This window comes from Festucalex cinctus, chromosome 6 (genome assembly GCF_051991245.1).
Source record: "Festucalex cinctus isolate MCC-2025b chromosome 6, RoL_Fcin_1.0, whole genome shotgun sequence".
Classification (NCBI taxonomy): domain Eukaryota; kingdom Metazoa; phylum Chordata; class Actinopteri; order Syngnathiformes; family Syngnathidae; genus Festucalex; species Festucalex cinctus.
This window is the reverse complement of record NC_135416.1, coordinates 7047908-7071373: the sequence shown is the minus strand read 5'-3', so window position 1 is coordinate 7071373 and position 23466 is coordinate 7047908. Positions and strand designations below refer to the sequence as shown.

The 23466-nt window shown below is 39.8% G+C and overlaps 1 protein-coding gene across 4 annotated transcripts; it reads right to left on the bottom strand.

Annotated features, from left to right (window-relative positions):
• Positions 1–5316: 5316 nt before the first annotated feature.
• On the bottom strand, positions 5317–23322 carry LOC144020919 (dnaJ homolog subfamily A member 3, mitochondrial-like). Of its 4 annotated transcripts, XR_013283993.1 has the most exons (13): positions 22981–23308; positions 22339–22475; positions 22166–22249; positions 21834–22031; positions 21312–21464; positions 21091–21238; positions 20822–20886; positions 20609–20737; positions 20390–20505; positions 19236–19330; positions 18689–18832; positions 17601–17733; positions 5317–5384 (listed from the first exon to the last, which is right to left on the bottom strand). XR_013283993.1 is itself a non-coding variant. In XM_077524833.1 (12 exons), exons 1-11 carry the CDS (start codon positions 23180–23182, stop codon positions 18705–18707), a joined length of 1428 nt encoding a protein of 475 aa, XP_077380959.1. In that variant the 5' UTR covers positions 23183–23322; the 3' UTR covers positions 17515–17733; positions 18689–18704. The 4 variants fall into 4 exon arrangements, 3 of the variants coding, with proteins under 3 accessions (XP_077380959.1, XP_077380958.1, XP_077380956.1); XM_077524833.1 differs by lacking the exon at positions 5317–5384 and having other exon boundaries at positions 17515–17733; positions 22339–22448; positions 22981–23322; XM_077524832.1 differs by lacking the exon at positions 5317–5384 and having other exon boundaries at positions 17515–17733; positions 18689–18829; positions 22981–23315.
• Between the last annotated feature and the right edge of the window lie 144 nt (positions 23323–23466).

Genomic DNA, 23466 nt, shown 5'->3' with positions numbered 1-23466 from the left:
GATATCTGCATCTTTGTATTTCTATGTATTTACAATACTCAGTTTGTACTCTACTGGGCATTTTTAGGCCATGAAAAAGGTACTTCAATATCATGTACTGTTAACTAAAATCCAACCAAAATGAAACAGTAAGGTCAAAGAATTTATTCATTTATCATTTTCATTCTTGCGTCATTTCTCTTCTATCTGCTCCATCTTTGTTTTCCGTCTCTATCAACAAACTGAGGCTCAGTCAGCTGCAGCCGGCTGATGACTTCTGCAGACTTGACTGTTCAACTACCACCGGCCAAACACAACACCGCTTAATAACTTTGAAAGGGGCAAGTGACGGATAAACGGATGGAAAAATTCCACAAACACGGTCCTGAGGAGAGTGGGAGCTTTTGGCTTTGCATCTTTTTGGTTGGCCACTCACTTTCTGTATGAGTTGACATTTCGAGGCTAGCCAGTTCAAACCACAGCTTTGCTCATTTGTCAGCCACCGCTTTGCTTCCAAGCACAGAACGGGATACGCTGTCTGTATGCTCATGATGGAGATCTTGCAATGAATTTCCCTGGTTCAATTCCCAGATGTCATCTACTCCTGAAACAAAGAAGCATCTAAGGTCCACCCTGTTCATGAACTGCTCTGATCCAAAGATCACAGATGCCTCTAAAAAACAAACATTCAGAAGTCCGAGACTTCAGTAACTACCCTCCATTGTGGGGTTTACGTTCCACAACATCCCCTCAATAAGCGCAATCCATGATATCGGAATACCTTATTTAAATACTCCGAGGCATGTTTTTCGAGCTTAAACAACCCTTATTATTTTAAGGTCTTACACACACTTTAAAATAATACAAACAAATTCGAGGGATATTGAAAGACTGACAGAATAGCAATGGATAAGATACAAATATTTTAAAGTGTAAGGATCCCTCTCCAAAAGACGTACATAAAAAAAAAGCAACATTTTTACTTTCCGTAAGCGTAAAAAGTAGGATGGTAGAGGATTGAGATATTTAATGAGCTCAGCAAAAATGAGGCTGACTCTTCCTGTTTTCTCTTCTTCGCCTTTCAAATTTACTGGGTTATACACTGGACCACCACCTAGTGGCCGAAAGTGGATTTGCACCAAAAATAAACAACAAAATTGAGTTATAACTGGACAAAAATCAGCAAAAAAAGATGGGCTATGAACTCGGAACCCATAATGGAACATTCCGTAAAACTAATAACTTTCATTGCTACCATCTTCATTTTACAATTTGGAATTGTACTGAACATAAGAATTTCAAACACTGGCAAGCAAGACCTCAACAAATCCATGCATTAACTCTTTGGATTCCTTGCAACTCTTAATCAGGATTATTATAGTTTTGAAATTTTTCATTTTAGTTAGTTTTGATTTTGTTTTGAGTTTTGTTTTTTAAATTTAGCTAATTTTAATTCGTTTTCAGGGTAGGTCTTTTAGTTTTTTATTAGTTTTAGTTATTTAATAAATGCTCAGTTTTAGTTTCAGTATTAGTTTTAGTTTTTAAAAATGTGTATTACTTGTGTGCAATATTTCAAAAACATAATGGGAGCGACATCATCTGAAGGTGCTTTTCTATTGGCTGCTGCTTAATGACATCACTTCTGTGTGACACACTTTCAAACGTCCTTATTCCGGTTAATATCAAAATAAATCTGCTTAAAATCCCATTTGAAATCATCCCCAAAGGCTCGTGCATTAAATTAATTACCAAAGACTAAAACGAAGGACATTTTTGCTATAATTATAGTTAGTTTTGTAAACATAAAATGTAGTTTGAGTTAGTTTAGTTTTTTTTTTTTTTTTTTTTTTTTAAACGCATTTTTGTTTTTATTTTATTTTGTTAACGATTTTTTTTTCTATTTTAGTTTTCTTTTTTTCCCTTAGTTTTAGTGAACTAAAATAACCTTGCTCTTAATCAGGGAATCCAAAAGAAGGAGAAAGCTCAACAAGGGCTGATAAAACATGAACGTGCACCCAAAATTTGGCTGTGTAAACATTGCCAAAAATAAACAAAACATGAGACATAGTAGAAATGTATATTATTTTGAAATTACTCGTCCAAAACGGAACGGTGTAGCGGAGCGGCATTTTACAAGCCACCTCGGGTCATCGGCTCGAGGCATCAGGTAGGTGGCGTGTGCTGGCTGCCGACTCGCAGCTGTGAAGCATCAAGCTGGAAATCCCCTCGTTCACAGTCATGAACTCACATGTGTGATGGTTTGAATTTGGGATTTTGGGCCACATGTGGTTGAGGAGGCGTTTTTGGCCCTGTGCGTGTATTCATGTGTGCGTGCGTGTGAGTGAAAGCAAGCCAGAGCAAGAGTGTGTTATCGTGGTCTGTCTTTGGGGTTGGCAAGTTCGTATCAAGACTGAGCTGTTCATTACAACAAGACTAATACAGTACAGTTGACGCACTTGAAGCTACAAAAGCCACTTTTTCCCTCTCTCACATTCTTCATCCTTACTTGAGAATGGACGTCCTCTTCCCTCGTCCGTCTTGTGCCTCCCCACTCGCCTCAAACGTCGACACCCACGCGTTCCCCACTCGAGCGGCAGCCACTTCCTCTTAGCCGCCTTCTCCTCTTGGACGAAACGCAAAAATGATTCACTATATTAACCGTCTTCAATTCAAATTTGTACTATCTTTGCCGCTTGTGTATTCAAAACGACCACATGACTTAGCCTTTCAGTCCGCTAGCTTAATACTTATTAGCATCTATGTGACAGTGCTGTCTTTAATGTCTTTAAGCAGGTAGAGTAGTATAAAGGCCATTCAACTGATGCAGTGTGGCAAAAAGTGTTGAATTATTTTCAATTTAATTATGTTGTGACTGTTATTAACTATTACATTATTAATGTCTTAATTAGCCTGATCAATCAATGACCTCACTGATCGGCTGCACAATATATTACGGTATATTTTTTTATCAGTATTTTGAAAAAATAAATAAATTTCCTCCCATCTTATTCAAATTGAGGTCATTTGTGCGTGTTTTTTTTTTTTTTTCCTTCCTCATTTCAGTTGTCAATAATACGTGAGTTTTCGCTATACGTGGGCTGGGCCAGTCTAGTGGCGGTTGACTGTTAACATTCACTGCCAGTCCAGCAGAAAAAAAATTGACATTGACGTCTTTTTCCGTCAATGGCAGTGAATGAGTTAAGAGTAAATATATATATATATATATATATATAAATAATTAAAAATAGATATGTTGCTCCATCTTTTGATCGATTCGGTGATCGGTTATTTCAAACTTGTTCATCGGACGAAAAATCCTGATCACGTAAAGCCTCATAACAACGAAATGTGTTATTTCGCGGAGCCGATCAATGACGCCATTGATTGATGTGGCAAATTAAGACATTACAGTCGATCACCAATTTCACATCAAATGCGTCTGACCCTGATCAATCAGTCTCATGCATATAATGTTGTTACCACTGAGAAAATCTTGGAATATCCTCGTATTCCCACACATTGAGACCCCTGGGAGTGCTGTTATTTCACACATGACTCAAGGCAGGCCCACATAGTGGAGAGGGAACTCTTGCTAAAAATAGCTCATAGTGACAGGAAAGGGGTGGGGGGGGGGGGGCGCGTATGTTTAAATGGGGGAGCACCATGTTGTGTGTTGAATCGGTTTATTTTTCCTTTGCTTCTTTACTTTATTGATCTGTTTGTTTTGCTTTTTTTTCGGGCGGGAGCATCTTCCCACGATCCCACAGAGGAAAGCCGGGAATACTCGTGTCGCCATCACGCACGCGCACTTATACGCACTCATTCGTTGTGAAAAGAAAGCGTATTGAATCATGAATTAATAAACGTGTGAATAGAAGTCGGAATCGTGCCGTAGTTCGGCTCACGATATGAGATTCTTGTAACATCTGCAGTCGCTAAAAGTGTGTAGTTTGTGTGTGGGCGAGTTGGAGTAGGTCCGCCAGTGAAAAGACCACCCTTGGGGATTTTTTTTCCTTTTTTAATAAACTGGCCAAAGAAGGTGAATGAGGTAGTAGTGGTGGAGGGGAAAGTCCCTCAAGGTGGAGACGAAGGAGAAAGAAAATAACTGGCTAAAGAAAGTGAGGTTGTTATTGTTGGAAAAGTAGATGGAGCAGAGAGCGATGCGTATGTGTGTGTGCGCCCCTGTCTTTGCTACATTGTGGGCCCCATACACGTGTTTTTTCCAGGTTTAACTACTATTGTGGGGACCGACTTGAAATTGAGGGGACATTTTGCTGGTCCCCACAAGTGCAGACTCCTTTTTGAGGGTCAAGACTTGGTTTTAGAGTTTAGGTTTGAATTGGGGTATCCAAATCATTTTGGATGGTTGAGGTTAGGGAAAGGGTTAGGAATAGGGCTGGGTCTAAAATATCAATATATTGATATCGAATCGGTATTCCATTTCATAGCCAAATATAGTTTCATAAAACCATGAATCTATACTTTTAATACAGTCCCCCCCGGAAATTAATGTGCCAAATAGGGTCCGACCGATTAATCGGCTGCCGATTATAATTGACCGATTATTGGCCTTCAAACATCGGCCAATTGAGCTAAATGACCGATTATTTTGCCCTTAAAACATTATCAAAGAAAGCCGAAGTTTCCGACGCTGTGAAAGTAGCCTGAATGCAGCATTTTTTGCTTGCGTAGCATTAGCAACTAGCAAGTGTGTAGCGTATGTTATTCTGTTGTCCCAAAGCGTCCTTTAAACTGTTTAATGACACCACAGTTGGAGTTAACTGTAAAACTAAACACACAACGCTAAGAATTACATCCGCTGTATATTTAAATACACAAGATGTTTTGTTTTTAAAACATTGCTAGCTTAGCGCTAACAGGAAGTTAGCATTGACTTTGGGAGTGTTTTTCCCTAAACTAACAAATTGAATCGGGCCCTTCTGAATCGAATCGATTTTGGATACCTGAATCGATACCCAGCCCTAGTTAGGAAAATGCATTATGTCAAAGAGAAGTCCCCACGATGATACAAAGGAAAACATGTGCGTGTGTTCATACATACGAATGCGCGTATGCTGCCAACACGCTTGATGCGATCTCAACTTTCCTGGCCGCGCGCGCTCACACCCCCCCACACGCGGCATTCAAACCTGCGGGGGTTGACATGTGAATCCGGTGCTCGCGCTCTTTTCAAGTTGGAAACTGTTTTTGTGATTCACCTGGGTACTTATTAAACACAACATTTGGTGTCATTATGTGAAAGAGGAGATGAGCCGGTGGAGAACAACATGCAGAGGTCGGATCCATCGCTAAGCCGCTAAAAAGTACCTGTTCATACAAGGCTGAGGTGGGTGGTCTCTGCGCCGTTCTCACCGGTTTTGTCTTTCCGAAGTTGGCACCGGGCCCTAAAAATCAACCGGGAGTCTTCCTTAGTGGGTGAAGAGGAGGTGATTGAGCAATCATAGGACTGGCTTATGTTTATTAATGGGAAGTTGTGATTGTAATGCATTCACTGTTGATGACGCATGGGCTGATTACCAGTTTGACGGTTTACCGGGCGTTTGAATGCTCAAACTGTCTGTCACTACTAATGAGTGCTAATTTTTTTTTGAGGGGCCTTCTAAGCAAGGCTCAATTTGATTGGCTGCTTGCAGGGATCACTCAATGAGCTGCCTCTTTTTAGTCCGTCTCGGATGAGCAGAGAAGGGGGTGGGGAGGGGGGGGGCAGCTACGTACACAGCAGGGAGGGATGAGCACGAACTCCTGAATACTTACAGCGATGTCGATTAATGTGTATGGGTTTCGACTCAGATTTCGATTTGATTCTCGTTGATTTTTGAGTACGTTTTGGATTTCACGCTGAACAAATTTGTTTTTTATATATTATGTTTAAATTATATATTTAGTTATTTTATTATGATTTTATTTTAATTGTAAAATCTGAACAGTCAAAGTGCAATAAATCAGGTATTTTGTAAATGTAAAAAAAAAAACACAAAAAAACTTATTTCTGTTTACAGTTAATTTCAGGAAAACACTTGGGCCTTGAAGTGAAATTATTTTCACATTAATTTCTTTTAAAAAAGATGTTACTAGTTAGCCCAAAGGACAACATGAGTAGCCCATGTGTCTTCTCTAAAAAATAGCTCATCAGTGATGGGACACTGTGACCTACAAAGAAAAACAGAAACAGAAGAATATTTCAACTTTGCTTTTTTTTTTAGAGAGAGAGAGCTCAGAATTGTTCATTCGGCAGCCTTACCGATTATTTAAACTTTGCTTAATACACATTTCTTGTGTAATAAATATTGTATATTTTGTTTAAAATAGTCTTATGTGCGAGATTTTTTATTTATTTTTTTTTAGCAATTTTCGTACCATCAAAACAGTAATAATAATAACAATAATAATAATACTAAATCGGATTTATATATTACAAGATCATTGTAAATGAATTTGTAGTGATTATTATTATTATTATTTTTTTTTTAAAAGCATGTCAACAGCATTACAATGACTGGATGTATATTCTCATTTATTGTTGACCTCACACAGTTTGAACTTTAAATCGTTTGGATTTTTTTCCAGATGAGCGCGGCAGCAGCACACTTAAGGCTCGCTGCATCCGAGGATTTAAAGAGATCCCAGCGATCAGCAGGAATCATCTCAGATTACCTGTGCTGAGAACTTCCTCTCTGCCTTCATTTGACTCTTATCTGGCTAAAAAATTTTTTTGAAACAGCTCTCACGCGGTACAGTTGTACAACCTTACGCCCCCGTGGGAAGACTCGCATTTGTGACCCACTTCCTCTTTCCAACACCGGGGGAAATCGTAAAGTGTCATCAGCAAACACGAGGGACAGCTGAACGAGCATCACGGCTGCCACCTGCGTGCGTTCTGCTGTCCGGCGACAGCCCCGATTACCCGGGACGAGCAAACAAGCGCGCTGCTTGGTCAACACAGCCGGGATTAGCCACGACAAACACTTTCTTAACTGCCACACAAGTCAAATGGAAATGTCAGTACACATCATTAACTTTGATGTGTAGAGGAAGAGTTTTTTTTTTTTTTTTTTTTTTTTTTTTTTTTTTTTTTTTTTGCATGTGCCCGAGTGGTGAGTCACTTCACATTGACACAAAACAGTGATAAATTTGCATTGTACATTCCAATCGATTAGCGATAGCGACTTGTCTTTTGTACTTAGCTGCCAGGACAGGAACATAAAGTTTTTCCCATCTCTCAAGTCACAATAGACCCTTCCAGTGTGATGTCACGTTGAACTAGAGGTGGGGGTGGGGAGGGCAGGGCGTCAATGCGAGGGAATTAGAAAAAAATCAGTGTGAGCTCGAAAACAAGTCAAACGGTTGATAAATCAGCAAGCGATGCTATGGTGAACTTGTGCGCGGCCAACGGATGCTCTCAAGCAGGGGTGTCAAACTCATGTTAACTCAGTAGGGGTGTTAAAAAAAAATCGATTCGGCGATATATCGCGATACTACATCGCGCGATTCTCGAATCGATTCAATAATCGGCAGAATCGATTTTTTTTTTTTTAGGATTCACACCTTGAGCATGGAAGAATGTTATATGAACGGCACATTAAGCCTTAATATTTTTATTTTAATGCTGTTCAAACATGAAACAGATTACAACCTCTATAAGACTGAAATTTCAGATAAATAAATAATACATTTTCATATAAATCTTACACTCTACAAGCTTACTGATTAGTATTTTCTAAATATGAATGAAAAAAAATCGCAACAATCGACTTATAAATTCGTATCGGGATTAATCGGTATCGAATCGAATCGTGACCTGTGAATCGTGATACGAATCGAATCGTCAGGTACGAGGCAATTCACACCCCTATAACTCAGCAAGGTGGCAGTAGAGTATAAGAGATCAGCCAGGGCCATGCTGCAGCAAAGTTTTTTTTTTTGTTTTTTTTGCCAGAAACAAAACTTAGCTATATTCTAATGCTAATTGCTATAAAACAGAAACAGATACGTAGAAATATACTTTTTTTTCCAGATGAAAGAAGAAACTAATATTTCTATTGGTAGGTTCCATGTTTTTATAGCAATCCACACAATATTCTGTGGGCCTCACAAAATCAGCAAAAGTCTAGTAAAACGAAGGTGGTTGCTTCAGTCAAAATGGCTGGCAATTGATAGAGCAGTGACGTCAGCTGGACGAGTCGATAAATTACTTTTACTATTTTCAATTCCATGATTGTCATCACAATTGCCCTCACTTTCACTGGTGTGAATAAAAAAAGATAAAAACAAAAAAAAAAAGACAAAGAAAAAGCTCATCAAGTTAAAGTCTCACGACATGTCGATTGATTTCCAAAATTAGGAATTAAAAATATACAATGGAGGTAATATAGTTGCATAACTGTCCACACCCTCTTAAAACTGGAATTAAAACCGAGTTCGGAATTAACCAATCAAATTCAGTACACAACTGCTACCATTTCAAGTAAAAAAATAATTAAATCATAATTCAGATGTTCTAGTAGGCCTTCCCTGACATTTTCTTTGCTAATATAAGGCTGAAGATGTTCAGCTCTCACTGACTGATGATTGGAACTGTTCATAATTCGCTTCACCTCGTCTCAGGCTCCCGTTTCAACTTAAGTGTAGTGTTTGTGCCAAACATATCTTATGGAATTACACATTTGAAACTTAATCGGACAAAAACAAATGATTAATCAGTTAAATTTAAGGCACCTTCGCCTTGAATGCATTGATCACATTTATGTTTAGTTACACGTCGTAATTGGGAGCCGCTTGCCTTGATTTAGCCTCAGTTTTTTGGGGTCATCTTGAGTTTGCTGCTCTCAATAATCATCAGGATTCTTATCCAGATTTAGTCCAATCGTTCACAAAAGCAAACAACACGGGCTATTTGAGTCCGGGCAAGAAGCCTAGTCGTATATATCACACAGACTGAAGCCAAATCCTCAACTGTTGCAGCGCCTTTAAATACGAGCTTTGAAAGATGGAAGCCAAACTTGATGATTTGGGAGTTCAAAGAGTGCAAATCAACAACGCCACATTTCAGGATGTGTTGATTGAAGGCACAAGTCGACAGAGCAGAATGTGCTCGGGCTTGTAAGTTTGTCGTCCAACTGTCAGACATTTTGCCTGCTGCTGTCTTTCTAAATACATTATACATGTTTGATGATAATTGCTAGAAAACGTCCAAAGACTGAGAATGTTGTAGAAGTGAATTGTGGTGATATAGTGTTGCGTTAAAAACAGAATTCTATCAAATGATGACATACGGTGCCACTTAGAATCGGTTACGTCATTGTGCTAAATATTTATGAACAAAACAATACCTAATACCTGAAAAATACCTCATATCAGCAGACTGATTAATTGGTGGGGCGCTAGAAAACAATTAAAAAACCTACTTTTACAAGGTAAATTTGTTTTTGAATGGAGTAAAAGTACAGTACAAAGTATAACCATATTCGAGCTTGCGTTCCAACACTATTGTTGTATAAACAGCAGTATGTGTTCCATGATAAGCAACTTCTAGCGCAGTGCTCTTTCTCAGCATGCATGCAGCTGTTACAACAAAAGTGCAAAATAAATCCCCCCTCCCCTCTCTTCTGTGTCCAGCATGCAACACATTTCAATCTCATCTCTTATACGTATGTAAACATCTGCTGTTTGTTTTTGATGACTATTTGTATTTGTACTTTTTTTAAGCTAGCTTTTTTTTTTTTTTAAAGAAAGTAACAAAGTAGGCTACTTGGACTTCACTAGTGTACGCAAGTACATTTTTCAAGACTTTTTACCATTACTCGTCACATTTTTCTGTACTTTCCATTCCTTACTTTGTCAAAGCAACACACTTTCTACTCATGGGAGTTGAGACTAACGTGAAGGGGTAAATAGCAAGCACCCATCACAAATAAAAGCATTTAGCACTTCATTTTTCCAAAAGGAAAAAGCAAAACGCCGCCATAGTTTCCTCCACATACACACACGATGCTCTTACTACTATGAACGCCAGCCTTGCGTTAAGATGAACAAGTACGACAAAGCACTCCTCCCTCATGTATTTACGCTGCGCTGTCACCACATCGTCCAAACAAACGCTGAGAGATGAAGGCGAGTGTAAAAGTGACATGGGCCAGGATAGAATGCAGGACCCTCTTAACCTCAGCTTGCGCACACGCACGCGCGCGCACAGCTAAAAATGTCGGAGAAAGCTATGCCTCAAAAGTCAAACAAAACTTATCAACTTAAATAATTTCATCATGCCTCAGGGAGCCGTTACAAATGTACGTTAAGGCTACGTACAGTAGCAGAATGGCTAATTATGAGACTCTTGCTACGAAACAATCCCTGTAGCCTATAGCAAAACCCTACTTTTGTTCTCAACTTCACAGATACTTGCTGAAAATGTGAAGAAACTTGGATTTATGTATGAATTGTGGCAATGTAGCATTAGCTGTTTTCCAACATTTTTTTCAAGGTATTTTGGGCGTAGCATGAGTCACCCAACACCCACAATAACTTCAACTTTCCAGCGACATAATTGTCCGATTATTTTAATCACCATACCATGACCAAAGTTGGAACCCAGGCTAGCTTTAATCCGCCTTGGTGCGCCAGCTAGCTAGCTAGCCAGCTAGCTAGGCTCATTAGCTGCCATCTTGATGACTCAGGTGGACAACTCGGCCATGTGGTGATTTATTCTCCTCCACCCTTTCCAGAGTGTTTAAATAGAGTACTTTCGCCTTACTTTAGTTTTAATTTGACAATAGTTAACTCGTTTTTGCACTTACCGGTCAGTTAAGAATGTGACTTTTCCAAACATGTCCTTGAGAAGTTAAGAAAAGCTATTTTTGCATTTTTTTTTTCTCCTAAAAGCAAACAAGCTCTGTAAGTTTTATTTTTTTATTTTTATTTTTTTTATTTTTTTATTTTATTTATTTATTTTTTTGGTCTTCTAAGTATTGCCTTCCACAGAAATAATGATTTTTTTTTTTCTTTTTTCATCCGCTTGGAAAAATATTCCTTAAAACAGGATCATAAAAGTTGTGGGAGTAGTCAGCAGTGTTCATTTTGAACTACAGAAACCACAAAATAAATTAAAAAAATGCCTTTGAAACAATTGATATAAACATTAAACAGTTTAGCGCTTAATATTGAAATTATTTTTCAGTCCCCTAATCCTCAAGCGTCTAGTACAACATATACATAGTTACAAACATTGCGCCTCATGTTCTCCTCCAGAGTGCACGTTTATAGACCCCTTTTTACAGCTGCCGACTACAAATTGACTTTTGGTCCCAGAGTTGATGCGGACATATATTTTGGGCCTCAGCGGGACTGGCGAGTTGACGGGTCTCAGTTTTTAAACCCCCGCCCCACACTATTTGTAGTGGTGATGTACGAGAACTCGAGACGCGCGAGTCACAGGTTAAAAGTCATTTGTAGGCGTACGAGAACTTACTCAAGGCCGCGTGGCACTTTTGTGGTTCTCACGCTGCTTAGGTGTGTTCGTTGGAAAGAAATTTGGGAAGAAAGAGAGGGACTGATGGATCTTTAAGGGCAGAGAATGCATGATGTGCACCTCAAGAAGAACAGCTAGTAGCCTAAATAGCAGTAATTTTACATTTGCGGAAAGTGGGGATGTGCCCTGCCTGATCCATCATAATGCGCTGTGGTGAAAAGAGTAACATGTTACAACCTTTAAAATGAAGTCAATAATCAGTTAACAATATTACAGTAAGAAGATCCTACAAAAGTAAGTACAGACCTTTCCAGTGTGACGTCACGTAGAGGGCAGGGCGTCAATTTGTTTGTTAGTAGCTAGCAAGCTAACATAGCTTGAAAAGTTTGATATAGAGCAAGACAAGTATATCCGGACACAAACGATTTAATTAATGACAATTAACACCATGAAAGTAGTCATCGACGTACTGTTTCAAGCAAAAACAACATACGTACCTTCCACTTTGCCTTCTAACAAACTCCTTTTTTTTTTTGTAGCTAGCGGCTCCAAACGGCTGGTTTCCAAGAGTCGCAGTAATGTAGTGTCCTACTCGGGACGTTTTTTGTGACACTTGACATATTTCCCACCTTTTAATGAAAACGCTCGCCGAAAATCAAGCTCTGTACATTCATTTGTTGCGGGGTGTTTGCCCTCCGTGAGGCGCAGCGGAAGCTAAGCAGTGACGTCAGCTGGAAGGGTCTCACGGTCGGAATCTAGCTAATGCTAATACTAGCCAGGAAAATTACCGGTAATCAAGACGTACGCCTAAATAAACATTTTTAAAAATCTGAGCGAAAAGCTATTTGTTGTCTTTGCAATAGACTACGTTAGCATTGCAGGAACAATTTGAAATATTAACTCATTCAATCCCCAAAAAGTGTAAAAACATTTTTAAATACTAAGTCCTTGCCTCCCAAAAACGTGTTTTTTTTTTTTTTTAATGCAAGAGCATACAGAATGCTTAGATGCAACTTCTGACATGAAGAGGTGGCGTAGATCAATGCTAATTATTTACAAAAAATAAAAAAAAATAAAAAAACGGACAGCAGGTGGCAGCAGAGTATAAGAGATCAGCCAGGGCCTTGCTGCAACAAAGCTCTTGTACCTCAGTGTTTTTTTTGCCAGGAATGTGAATATTGACAAAACTTAGCTATATTCTAATGCTAATTGCTACAAAATGGAAACAGATAGAAATATACTTTTTTCCTGATGAAAGAAGAGACGAATCTCTCTTTTAGTAGGTTCCATGTTTTTATAACAATACACACAACAAACAGAAAATGTAAAGTGACAGTTTTCCTGATAAGTTGTACAGTATAGTGCTTTTACTCCTTCCCTTTCACTTTTTTTGTCACGTTTCCCAGTTTCCCTCCTGTAATTTTTGCCTCAAGCCCTACTCTCATTAAATATAATTAGCCCCTAATCGACTTTCCTGGTGAAACAACAGCTAAACATTAAGAACGAAAGGCGGGTGGGGGGGGGAATCACAGCACAGTGAGAGCAAGCCAGGACCACTCCTACATCATGGGAGCAATCAGGCAGGGTTGGGTTGCGTTCCTGAGCCAACACAAGAGCAGCACAACATTTTTGGCTTATTAAGAGCAAAGAAATGAAACGCGCCGACGCGAGCCAAGAGACATTCTTTGTGGCACGTTGTTGACGTTTATGTTTAAATCACGTGATCTGATCCGCGTCACCACACAGACGTCAAAACTGTTTGCGGTCAACGGTGACAATTTAAGACTCAAGTTGTCGAGCTAAATTTGAACATTTTTTTACTAGAATGCACCCCAAAGTTATGTTTAACAAACGAAAAATAATGGCTAGATTATTTCCAACTTGTGTTTGCACTAAGTAATCATTCTTCACGCTGCCTCGGCCTGGCAGCTTGATGTGATTTATAAAGGCGTTTGTTAGCCACGAGGCCAACAAAATCAGCGGAGTAGACTAACCGATGGGGCCCCGGACACGCAGCAGGGGAAAGGAAACGTTCCGAAAATTAATGATGACAATGTGCAGTGCTAATGCACTTTGTGTGTACGTGTGCACTGAAAGCAACACTGAATAACATTTTAACTACAATCTCTAGCAAAGAATCACCAGTGTTGGGCGAGCACTCACTCAGACGTTTTATTCTGTAGATAAAACTCAGATAAAAAGAACTCTATAAAAGTAACATTTACTGACCAGCACAATGTTTTTTCTTCATTTCTTTCAGTGTTTCTGAAAGCCAAGATGTTGCACTTTGGAATGACCTTACGACTGTTTCATGCTTTTTATCCGAGTTTGATCTACAGAATAAAACGTCTGAGTGCTCGACCAAGACTGGTGATTTCATACTTTTTGCTAGGGGCTGTAGAAGTGAATAATTCTGAAAATTATTGTGGTTTAATACAGGTGGGAAACAAGATGAGAAAACATTCTTACATTACAATAAGTGCAGTTTTATTTTTTTATTCTTATTTTGTAATGGTAATCATTCTTTGCCATCACTGGTACCCTTCTGTGGTGACATCACACACAAAAAGGGGGTGGAGAAGTATTTTGGCAGTTCCACAAGCAGAAAGTAGAAGAGTAAGTAATCGTCAGTCTTTATATAATAACATGTTTGCTGTAAGCCATAATGATACACTAAATGGATGTAAAATATTTTCACTGTCGTAGTAAACAGCATGGCGTTTGTGTATGGGAGGCCAAAGGGTGACGTTGCTTCCCGCCTGTTTCCCATTTTTCCTCAATCAGACAAACGTCTTTTCCACTTTCGGCCTGCGTGTCCTTACACCCCCGCAGCCTCAGCTAATTGGCCATCCAGATCATTGCCACATGCATCTCTGTTGTGTATTTTAAGTCCATCTCACGAGGTCAAGGAGACGTTCTTCGCCTCAAAAAACGGACCCCAGATTGTGTATCAGATTACGAGATTACTTGATGCTTTCCATATGGGCTTTTAGAATCGGTTGTGGGACTCCCACCCGCCCTTAGACGCACTGTGACATATAACAAACACGCTCGGTGATGAGCTCATGCCTGGTTATGTTTTCGTATGGCTGACTAAGTAGCCTGTTTGCCCTCACGCCAGCCACGTTTGTTGCTTGTATAGATCTACTGCCGTGCAGGGAGTTCAAATGGAACTACAAAAAAAAAAAAAGATATTACATCATTTAAAGGGGGAGTCAAGAAGTCTGAGGTTTGAAGGGTGCTTTTTCCAGATGTTTCAGTTCATTCCACAAATATTTTTTTTTTTCTAATCTCCTGAGGCAACTTTCGCCTTCACTTCCTCTGGTCCATGGTAAGTGTGGTACACACCATGTCACCAAATGAGCAACAACTATTTTCCCAGGGGAGACTCCGGCAGCATTTCTGGACTCGTGTCACCAAAAAGAAACTCTTATGTGCATTTCACACTTTGCACACGCTTCAAACGTGCTACTTTTAGGCCGTGTAATTATGAACCACCTGCACATGTCCAATTAGCCTCTCACAGCTGCTTTTCGGGGCCTCCGTGCTGCCCTGCCGGAGGCCGTCTGACAATGCGGACGGCAAACTGCTTCCCCGGTTTCCCAGTTACTCACGGCAACCAAGCCGTCAGTCACGCGTGATTGACACACGGCCCCTCGCATACGTTTCGTAAAAGCGCGAGACGAGACAAGCAGCGTCCGGCTTCATGTCTTGAAAGAGATGAAAAGCTTTGAGGAAGTCTTGACGCGGCATTGAATCGGCTTTTATTGACTTTGCTCTCTAATCGGCATTCAAGTCATTGTTGTCTGGGTGTTCCCACTCTGCGTTTAACATGACAAATTTGACTCTTGTGAATATAAACTTCTTTTTTTTTTTTTTTTAGCTTTTGACTGCTCAACTTTGGTTTTAGTGGCGCCTGAACTCCGTGAAAGGACTCAAAGTTAAAAGGTTTGCGTTTTAATTAGCTGGCCGACAATGCTGCAGGAAGGTTGCACTCAACTTTTGACTCTTTCGCCTCTAATTGCACAGTAAGTGAACGCTTCTACACCACCACCACCGTAACCGCAGCAATGAACACATTGTTAAATAAATACCACTCTGACAGTGTCAATGAAGACTGAGTATTATCTTTGGAAAAGCATTTTTTATTATTTTATTTATTTTTTTGCTCTAGTAATAATGCAGTGCAGTTGGGCCTAATTTCCTCATTGCACTTGTTGCTTGGACATAAGAACACACTATTTTAAGACATAAATGCTCCAAAATATTTTTTTAAATTACCCCTACAATTTATTTATTTATTTATTTTTATTTTTAAACGTACATGTATAATATTGCATCGTCCATATATTAATGCCAGCAACATAATGAAAGACTAGATGACAGGTGTCAAACTCAAGGCCCAGGGGGCCAAATCCGGTCCGACAAATCATTTTATGAGACCTGCAAAAGCTAATCTAGCATATCAAATTGCATGATACTTGCTCAAATCTGCACTAAAATGGTGATATGTAATAATAAGAACATTGAGATATTGCAAGCACTTTCTTGTTACCAGCAGTAACATAAACAAAAGATGAACAAATTATTATTCTTGTTGTATACATACAACCGGACTGATTAATCAATTATTGTTTAGACAATTTTTATTATTATTTTTTTAATGCTTTTTTTTTTTTTTATACATTCCAACATAAGACAACAAAAGTGAAAAAAATGTTTGGGAAAAAAAAACAAGCAGCTGATTTTTGCCAATTTTACTATAAAAGTTATAAATACTAAAAGAAAGCAATTAAAAACAGTCAAATTCTGTTCTGTCTGTAACTAATCTTTTTCAGTTATTTTATTAAATCTATATTTTTGGACTAATTGGTCGAATGATTGGCTATCAGAAGTTTATTCTTCACTATCATAATCTGCATCTGCCTCAAATAATCCATATCAGAATTTATATACAGTTTGACTTCAACTAAACAGGTCCAGATTTCACGAGTATTATTTCAACGTTATTTTGTGACATTTTTGTTTAGTTGTGCGCCGTGAGTGAAAAATGTTGTATGGGCCATGGCTCAATAATGGTTAGTAAACACTCATGTACGTTTCCTGCTTCCAACCGGGGACCATTCGGACAAATATCGTAGTAGAGATTTGTCAAAGTATGAGTCCTGGAATTCGCTCAAAATAGCAACTTCCTACTAAAATGGCAGACTATTAAATTTCAGCCATGATTCCTTTAGACTTTTCTTTTGTGCGTCTCGTTATGATAAGTCTAGCCACCTAATTTCATGTTGACCAATGAAACTGGTGTCATTTTGTTTCAAATGTTCCAAGGGACGCACTGCTGGGTGTGTTTTGGGGGATTGTTTGTGATTATGGGGAATAAATACAACATCACAAGGAAAGTTTTTTTCCCCCAACGACATACATTTCCGTCTGCAGGCTCGGCACTTTTTCCAGCCGCAGGAAGAAACAACATGGAGACTCGAGCGTCGCTCCGTAATTACGCGGGAGTGATTTAGGAACACGACAGCCTCAGAAGGAAGAAAATTTACGACACCGCCGAGGCCCACATGAGGAGTCGAAGGAGGAAGAGACGGGCGTGAAGTTTGCAGAATTCCCACGGGAGACTTCAATTCTTCTTGAAAATTAATTTGGCGTATTCCGAGGTTTGGATAGTGAATTTCGAAAAATAAATGTTGATTGTTTTGTCGTGATAACAAAGCACCCAACTCGAGATCAGCGCAACTGGACAACTAATATTTTTGTTTCTAACCATGGCACAGACAGAAGTAGCAAAAGGAATCCATCACTTATTTGGAACAATCACGTGCAAGTCGGTTGGCTTTAGTGAGGACGTTTACAGTCATCGCGAATGAACCGCACGCTGAGAACAGAACATTTTCTGTGGACCAAAAAGCAGAGAAAGGGAGACGGCCGGCGTCTAACTTCAATCTGCCTTTGGAGTCTCCCTGCAGTGCCTCAAAACCACATGGCAAGTGATGACGCCACCCGGCTGTGCTCAAACGTCAACTTAAATGAATGAAAGCTTGAAATTATCCTGTGGAATTTATTTAAATATACATTTTTACAGCCTTGGCTACAAGTTTCTAAGAGACATACAAGTTTTTACACTAATTACCATCGTCCTTTGCTGAGGCGTTGCCACAATTTCCTGGCCTGTTTGCGGCCCGCAACTTTAACAACTGGCCCCATGCAAACGTGCCTCCAATTCCGGATTCATCCGCTTCTTTTGCCATGTCGACCTTCATTTTCTTTGGAAACAAAAAACAAAAAAAAAACAAAAAAAAAGACAAGAATGATTTTCTCCCACAAGCTCACACACTCCAAAAACGTGCGTTAGGCTCAATAAGAAACGAAATCAATGATTCTCAAATTGACGAATGCGGCAATCGCTGAATTAAAGGTTCAAATTGTGCATATAATGTTACGTTATGCGGCTTTTTTTAAATCCAGTTAAGTATTTAAGTACATCAAGCGCATTTAAGTAAAACATTTTTAAATGCATTTATTCTTTTTGGACTGATTGTTTAAAAACATTTATGTATAAAGCAGACAAGGTGAAGCAGCATTTAGCGGTTATGCTGCATGAAAATAATATTCCTTTGCCAACAGAAGTATAAATGCTTGAGATCATTTTCTAAGAAAGAAAAAAAAATGGGATACTTAACTCATTGAACAATTGTGAGCAGTGAAAAGATAAGATTTTGTCCAGAATGAATTTGATAACTTCATTATTTTTCATGTACAATTAATACCTTTAAAAAGTAATTTTTCTATTTGCTGTCGACTGATGATGACATCACCTGTGCTGAGGAAATAGTTAACGGCCAATCATGGCCCACGTGTTTTCTGGGTTTGGTCAGTTAATTGAGCCATGATTGGTCGTTACCTACTTCCTTAGCACAGGTGATGTCATCATCAGTCGACAGCAAGTAGAAAAATTACTTTTTAAAGGTATTAATTGTACATGAAAAATAATAAAGTTACCACATTAAATATAGCCCAAACATTAACTTTTTACTGCTGAAAATGGCTCAATGAGTCAAGTATCCCTTTAAGGGAAAAAAACATTTCAAATAATCTGTCATTTAGAAATGTATTTAAAAACTAATTTTCAGAAAGTTCAACAAAAAAAAAGTGCATTTTACACTCCCCCTACTTAAGGACACATACTACAGAAGACTAAATTTTGTGTGAAATGCCCACCTTGTGTTCTTAAATTTCAGCTAAACATTTTCTTGAGTTTCGAAAAGAAGCCTTCCTCCTGCTCTTCCTCCTTCTTCTGTTTGTCCTCTGCCTCTGCTGAACTGCTGGACTTCTCAGCAGAACCTGACGTTTTGCCTCCCCCTGCTGAACGCAATGCATACTGTTGGCATCATCATCATCATCATCATCATCATCATCTATGAAAGATGGGCAGTCCTTGTATCATTATTTGCAATAGCAATCACAAACCAAACTATAAATAGTGAATCACAATTTAAAAACGGTTAATTTTTTAATTTTATTTTTTCAAATCAAACACTCAAAAACCCTTGTTATTCTATATTTCACAAATGTAAATATTAGTCCAAGACAACACCTGTAAAGACAAAATGCAGTTAGGTCTCCATCAGCAGGTTTCTGCCAATTTTTTTTCAAACACCCCCCACTGTAAAATATAACCTTGCTCATATGAATGTTAGATGAAGTACACAAAATCTTGCAAATACATGGCCTGCAGCTCACTTTCCGTGTTCGACGAAAAGCTTACCTGGAGATGGCGTGACGCCATTAACGGTCCCAGAAACATCCGCCTCCTCCTCGGCGTAACTGAGTAGCAGAGAGCGCTGCTTCCGCGTCAACTTCCTGCGGAGACAAACGACCACAATAATGATGTGTGCAAAGAGACTATTAGAGGAACCTTAAAACTCTTTGACTGCCAAAGACGTTTAATAACGATTAGTAAAATTATGATGAATGGAATGCGATCTTTCATTTAGTACCCACATTGTATATGTAGTAAAGGCAAATAATATTCTTTTTGCCTTAAAAGATGAGTTAAAATGTTTTTGTTTTGTTTTTTTATTACGTGTGGCAGTAAGAGAGTTAAATGGAAGAGATTATGGGCAATAGAATAGCATATAACTTTGTCTGTTTCAATATAAAAAGAAATTCATCTTTAAACAGCTTTCAAATCGACATCCAATACTCTCTCACATACCACAACATAAAAAATAAATAAAATAAATCTAATCTTTGATGCTTAAATAAAAATAAATAAATAAAATAACTCCCAGCCATTTTCACTGAAGCAACACCCCCCCCAGCTCCCGGCTGTTTTACTGGATTTTGACTGATATTGCAAGGCCCACAGAATATTGTGTTCTATTGCTATAAAAACATGGACCCTACCAAAAGAAAGATTAGTCTCTTCTTTCATCAGGAAAAAAAAAAGAAGTATATTTGTATCAGTTTTCCTTTTGCAGCAATTAGCATTAGAGTATAGCTAAGTCTCATCATTATTCACAAACACTGGCAAAAAGAGCCTGTTGCAACATGGCCATGGCTGATCTCTTATACTCTGCTGCCACCTGCTGGCCGTTGTTTGGTAATAACTACCATTGCTTTAAGCGACCTCTTCAGGTCTGAAGCTGCAGCAAAGCCTTTTGTATGCTCTAGCTGAAAACAAAACAAACAAAAAAAAAACTTAGAAATACGTTTTTGGGAGTGAAGAACAAACTACAAAAAAACATTTATATGTTTTTGGGTTTGAATGAGTTAAGGCTGCTGCTTCTTTTGGGAAAAAAATATGTTGCAAAACTATGTAGAAAAAAAATTAAAAGGAGCAGGGAAATACATCGGCTTCTCGTTCCAAGTTTAGCACTGTCAGGCTTTGTTGCGTTCAACCGGTTTCAAGTCTCTTACTTGGGCACTCTGATCTTGATGTGTGCGTAGTGATCGCCATAGCTGTAGCTGTTCATCCTGCGAATGCCTTTCCCCTGCAGCCGGATCACCTGATCCGCTTGACAGCCTGCGGGAATCTGCAAACGCGGCGACCAGCAAATTCTTTAGTTGGAAATCTTGCAGCCACAATACGAGTGCCACCTGCAACAATCAAGGGGCGATGCTTTCTAACCATCTCACCACTATGCTGATGCTTTCGTAGAGGCCTTGCGCTGTGACGGTGCCACCCAGGATGGCTTGAGCCACAGAAATCAGCACGTCTGAGTGGATGTCGATTCCGTTGCGCCTGAACACGGGGCTCCTCTGGACCTGCGTGGGACCCATTTTCATTGCATATAAACAACAAGGGAAAATACATTCACTCACTGTTTCAGCCATATTGATGCGACTCACCCGAAACGTGATGAGAATTTCCTTCTTGCCAACTGACATGCGCACAGTCTGACCGTGCTCAACCCCTGTAGACAAATGCCATATTCACTCATACGCCACATTATTAGGTTCAGCAGCACACTATAATATTGAATGTGTGGAATGCTGCTCGTAATAGACAGCATACGCCAATTGGTGCAACAATTAATCCTTTATAATCAATAATTATTTTTGAGAATTGATTAATCACTGACATATAAATGAAGAGATTCTGTCTTGATATTCCTTACCGGCCGGAACCGGCACCGTGACTGTCTGCCTCTTCTTGGTCTGACCGGAACCTCTGCACAGAGTGCAGGGCGTGATTACGATGGAGCCCTTGCCGCCGCAACGTCGACACGTGCTGCGCATCATAAAAGGGCCTGTGTGCACTGACTCCTGTCAAAAAAAAAAAAAAAAAAAAAAGACATTAATGCCTCAAAGAAGAAATTGGGAGAGATGTGCGACTCACCATGCCGGTGCCGTTGCAATAGTGGCAGTGCGACACTTTGGTACCCGGCTCGCTGCCTTTGCCGTCGCACCTCGGGCAGGCGTCCTCGAGGTTGATGGACAGCTGCTTGTCCACGCCTTTCGCCGCCTCGGCAAATGTCAGCTCCATCACAAACTAGTGATATGCAGGAGAAACAAGTCATGTGACGAACAATTGCCTGTAGTAGACTTTCTTCTATTTATTTTGCAAAAAAAAAAAAAAAAGTCCTATTTCCGATTTTAACTCTTTGACTGCCAAAGACGTTTCATGATGATTAGTAAAATTCCAATGAATGGAATGCGATCTTTCATTGAGTAGCCACATTGTATATGTAGTAAAGGCAAACAATATTCTTTTTGCCTTGAAAGATGAGTTAAAATGCTAAAAAGCGGCTGGCACTGTGGATTTTTATGTTTTGTTTTTAAACCGCCTGGCAGTCAAATTAAGAGGCAACCAACGTTTTTCCGAATTTTCGCAGTCAATCGGGGTCTTGTTTTCCCTCACCTCCGGCCGTTGCTCAAACATGCTGTTGACGTCTTGGAAGCCGCTGGCGAAATCCCCGAAGATCTTCCTGAAGAGCTCCTCGGGGTTGACGTTGGTGCTGCCTGCTCTGTAGTACTGCTGCTGGCCCATCCGGTTGGCGTCAAAGCCCGCCGAGCCGTACGTGTCGTACTGCTTCCTCTTCACCTCGTCGCTCAACACCTGCCGTGCAGCAAAATGAATTCTGATCTGTCCCTTTTATCAGATTTCATTAAAGTGTAATGAGCTGTAATGATTAGATAGTGTACCTAATGAAGAAAAAAAAAAGCTGACAAGTGTATAATGACAGTCGCTACCTCATATGCTTCAGCCAGCTTGGCAAACTTCTCTTTGGCTTCCGGGTCGTCGGAGTTTGTGTCTGGGTGGTACTTCTTTGCCAACTGTAAACACAAGGAACTCAGATTAACTGTCATGCAGACTACTTCCCAAGGTTTAATGAGGTGACCAACAATGGGCGTGGTGGTCTCACCTGGTAATAAGCTTTTTTGATGTCCTTTTGTGAGGCCGTGCGGGCGACACCCAGCACCTCGTACAAGTCTTGCGTCTTCGCACATCTGGCGCTGGTGCGGAAGCATCGGCCTGGGATAACGTGAGGACAACTCAGGGCTGAGGAAAGGATGACGCAATTAAATGGGAGGCAGCAGCACACAACTGCAAATATTTTAAGAGCCTTTTGATTAACACCAAATTATTTCCAGTTGTTCAAGTAGAATTTAACTCACATTGAGCAGCCACATCTAAAAGCAGCGCTGTTGGTGCCACTATTGATTTACCAAGTGCTCTACTTTTCATTTATATGTTGTGCTTCAGAGGTACATTTCCAAGCGAAATGTGACTAGAGACACTGATGGGCATTCTGCGGTTTCAACAAAATTTTAATGGGAATAAATGAAACACTCCATTTAGTCCAGTGTTCAAAACTGCAAATCAGCAATGTCAGTGATTGACTCAACTAAACCAGTATTAAGTCATGACATGAGTCATAAACGGATGTGAGTTTCTTTGGTAACACTCAGTTTTAATTTCTCACAATGGAAAGGCCATTTTGAACATTTTAAATAACGGTTTTGAGAAGCACTGTAGATGTTTTTGCTAACATTAAGCTCCTCACCTGTCAACCGGCTCAATGTCACCACATTTTTGTGGCTCCGCGGGCTCGGGTGAGCCACCAAACCTCCCCGGTGAGCGAATGAGGCGGTCGCCGAACGACACGCATATCTGGCGGATGCAGACAAGAGACGACCATAGCATAGTTTGGAAACAAGCGACGTAACGAAACAGCGTGTAGTGAAGCGGCTGGAGGAAGACGCCATTTTAATGTCGTCATTTCCTGGGCGAGCAACGCTCTGCGCTTGCGCTCAATGCCTGTGTCCAAATTCACAAGGCTGGGTCGGTCAAGACGCTATCCGTGACCCTGCACGATCCGTGACGCGCACGCACAGAAGATCGGCCATCTTGGATCGCTAAGTACGGCAAGTACACTAGAACAAAATACCTTTACACGCTTGCGCGATAGTGCGCGTTCGTAAAATCATAATACAGCATGGTAAAACATTTAGATTTATTGATGCAATAGAAACTATTTTATTTGAGGTTT

Excerpts from the sequence above, each read along its gene's own strand:
- LOC144020919 (XM_077524830.1), bottom strand. The coding sequence starts at position 23,182 with ATGGCGTCTTCCTCCAGCCGCTTCACTACACGCTGTTTCGTTACGTCG. Across the intron at positions 20,887-21,090 it reads CACGGTGCCGGTTCCGGCCG|GGGTTGAGCACGGTCAGACT; the intron begins GTAAGGAATATC and ends ATTTGTCTACAG. Across the intron at positions 20,506-20,608 it reads ACGAAAGCATCAGCATAGTG|ATTCCCGCAGGCTGTCAAGC; the intron begins GTGAGATGGTTA and ends CCGCGTTTGCAG.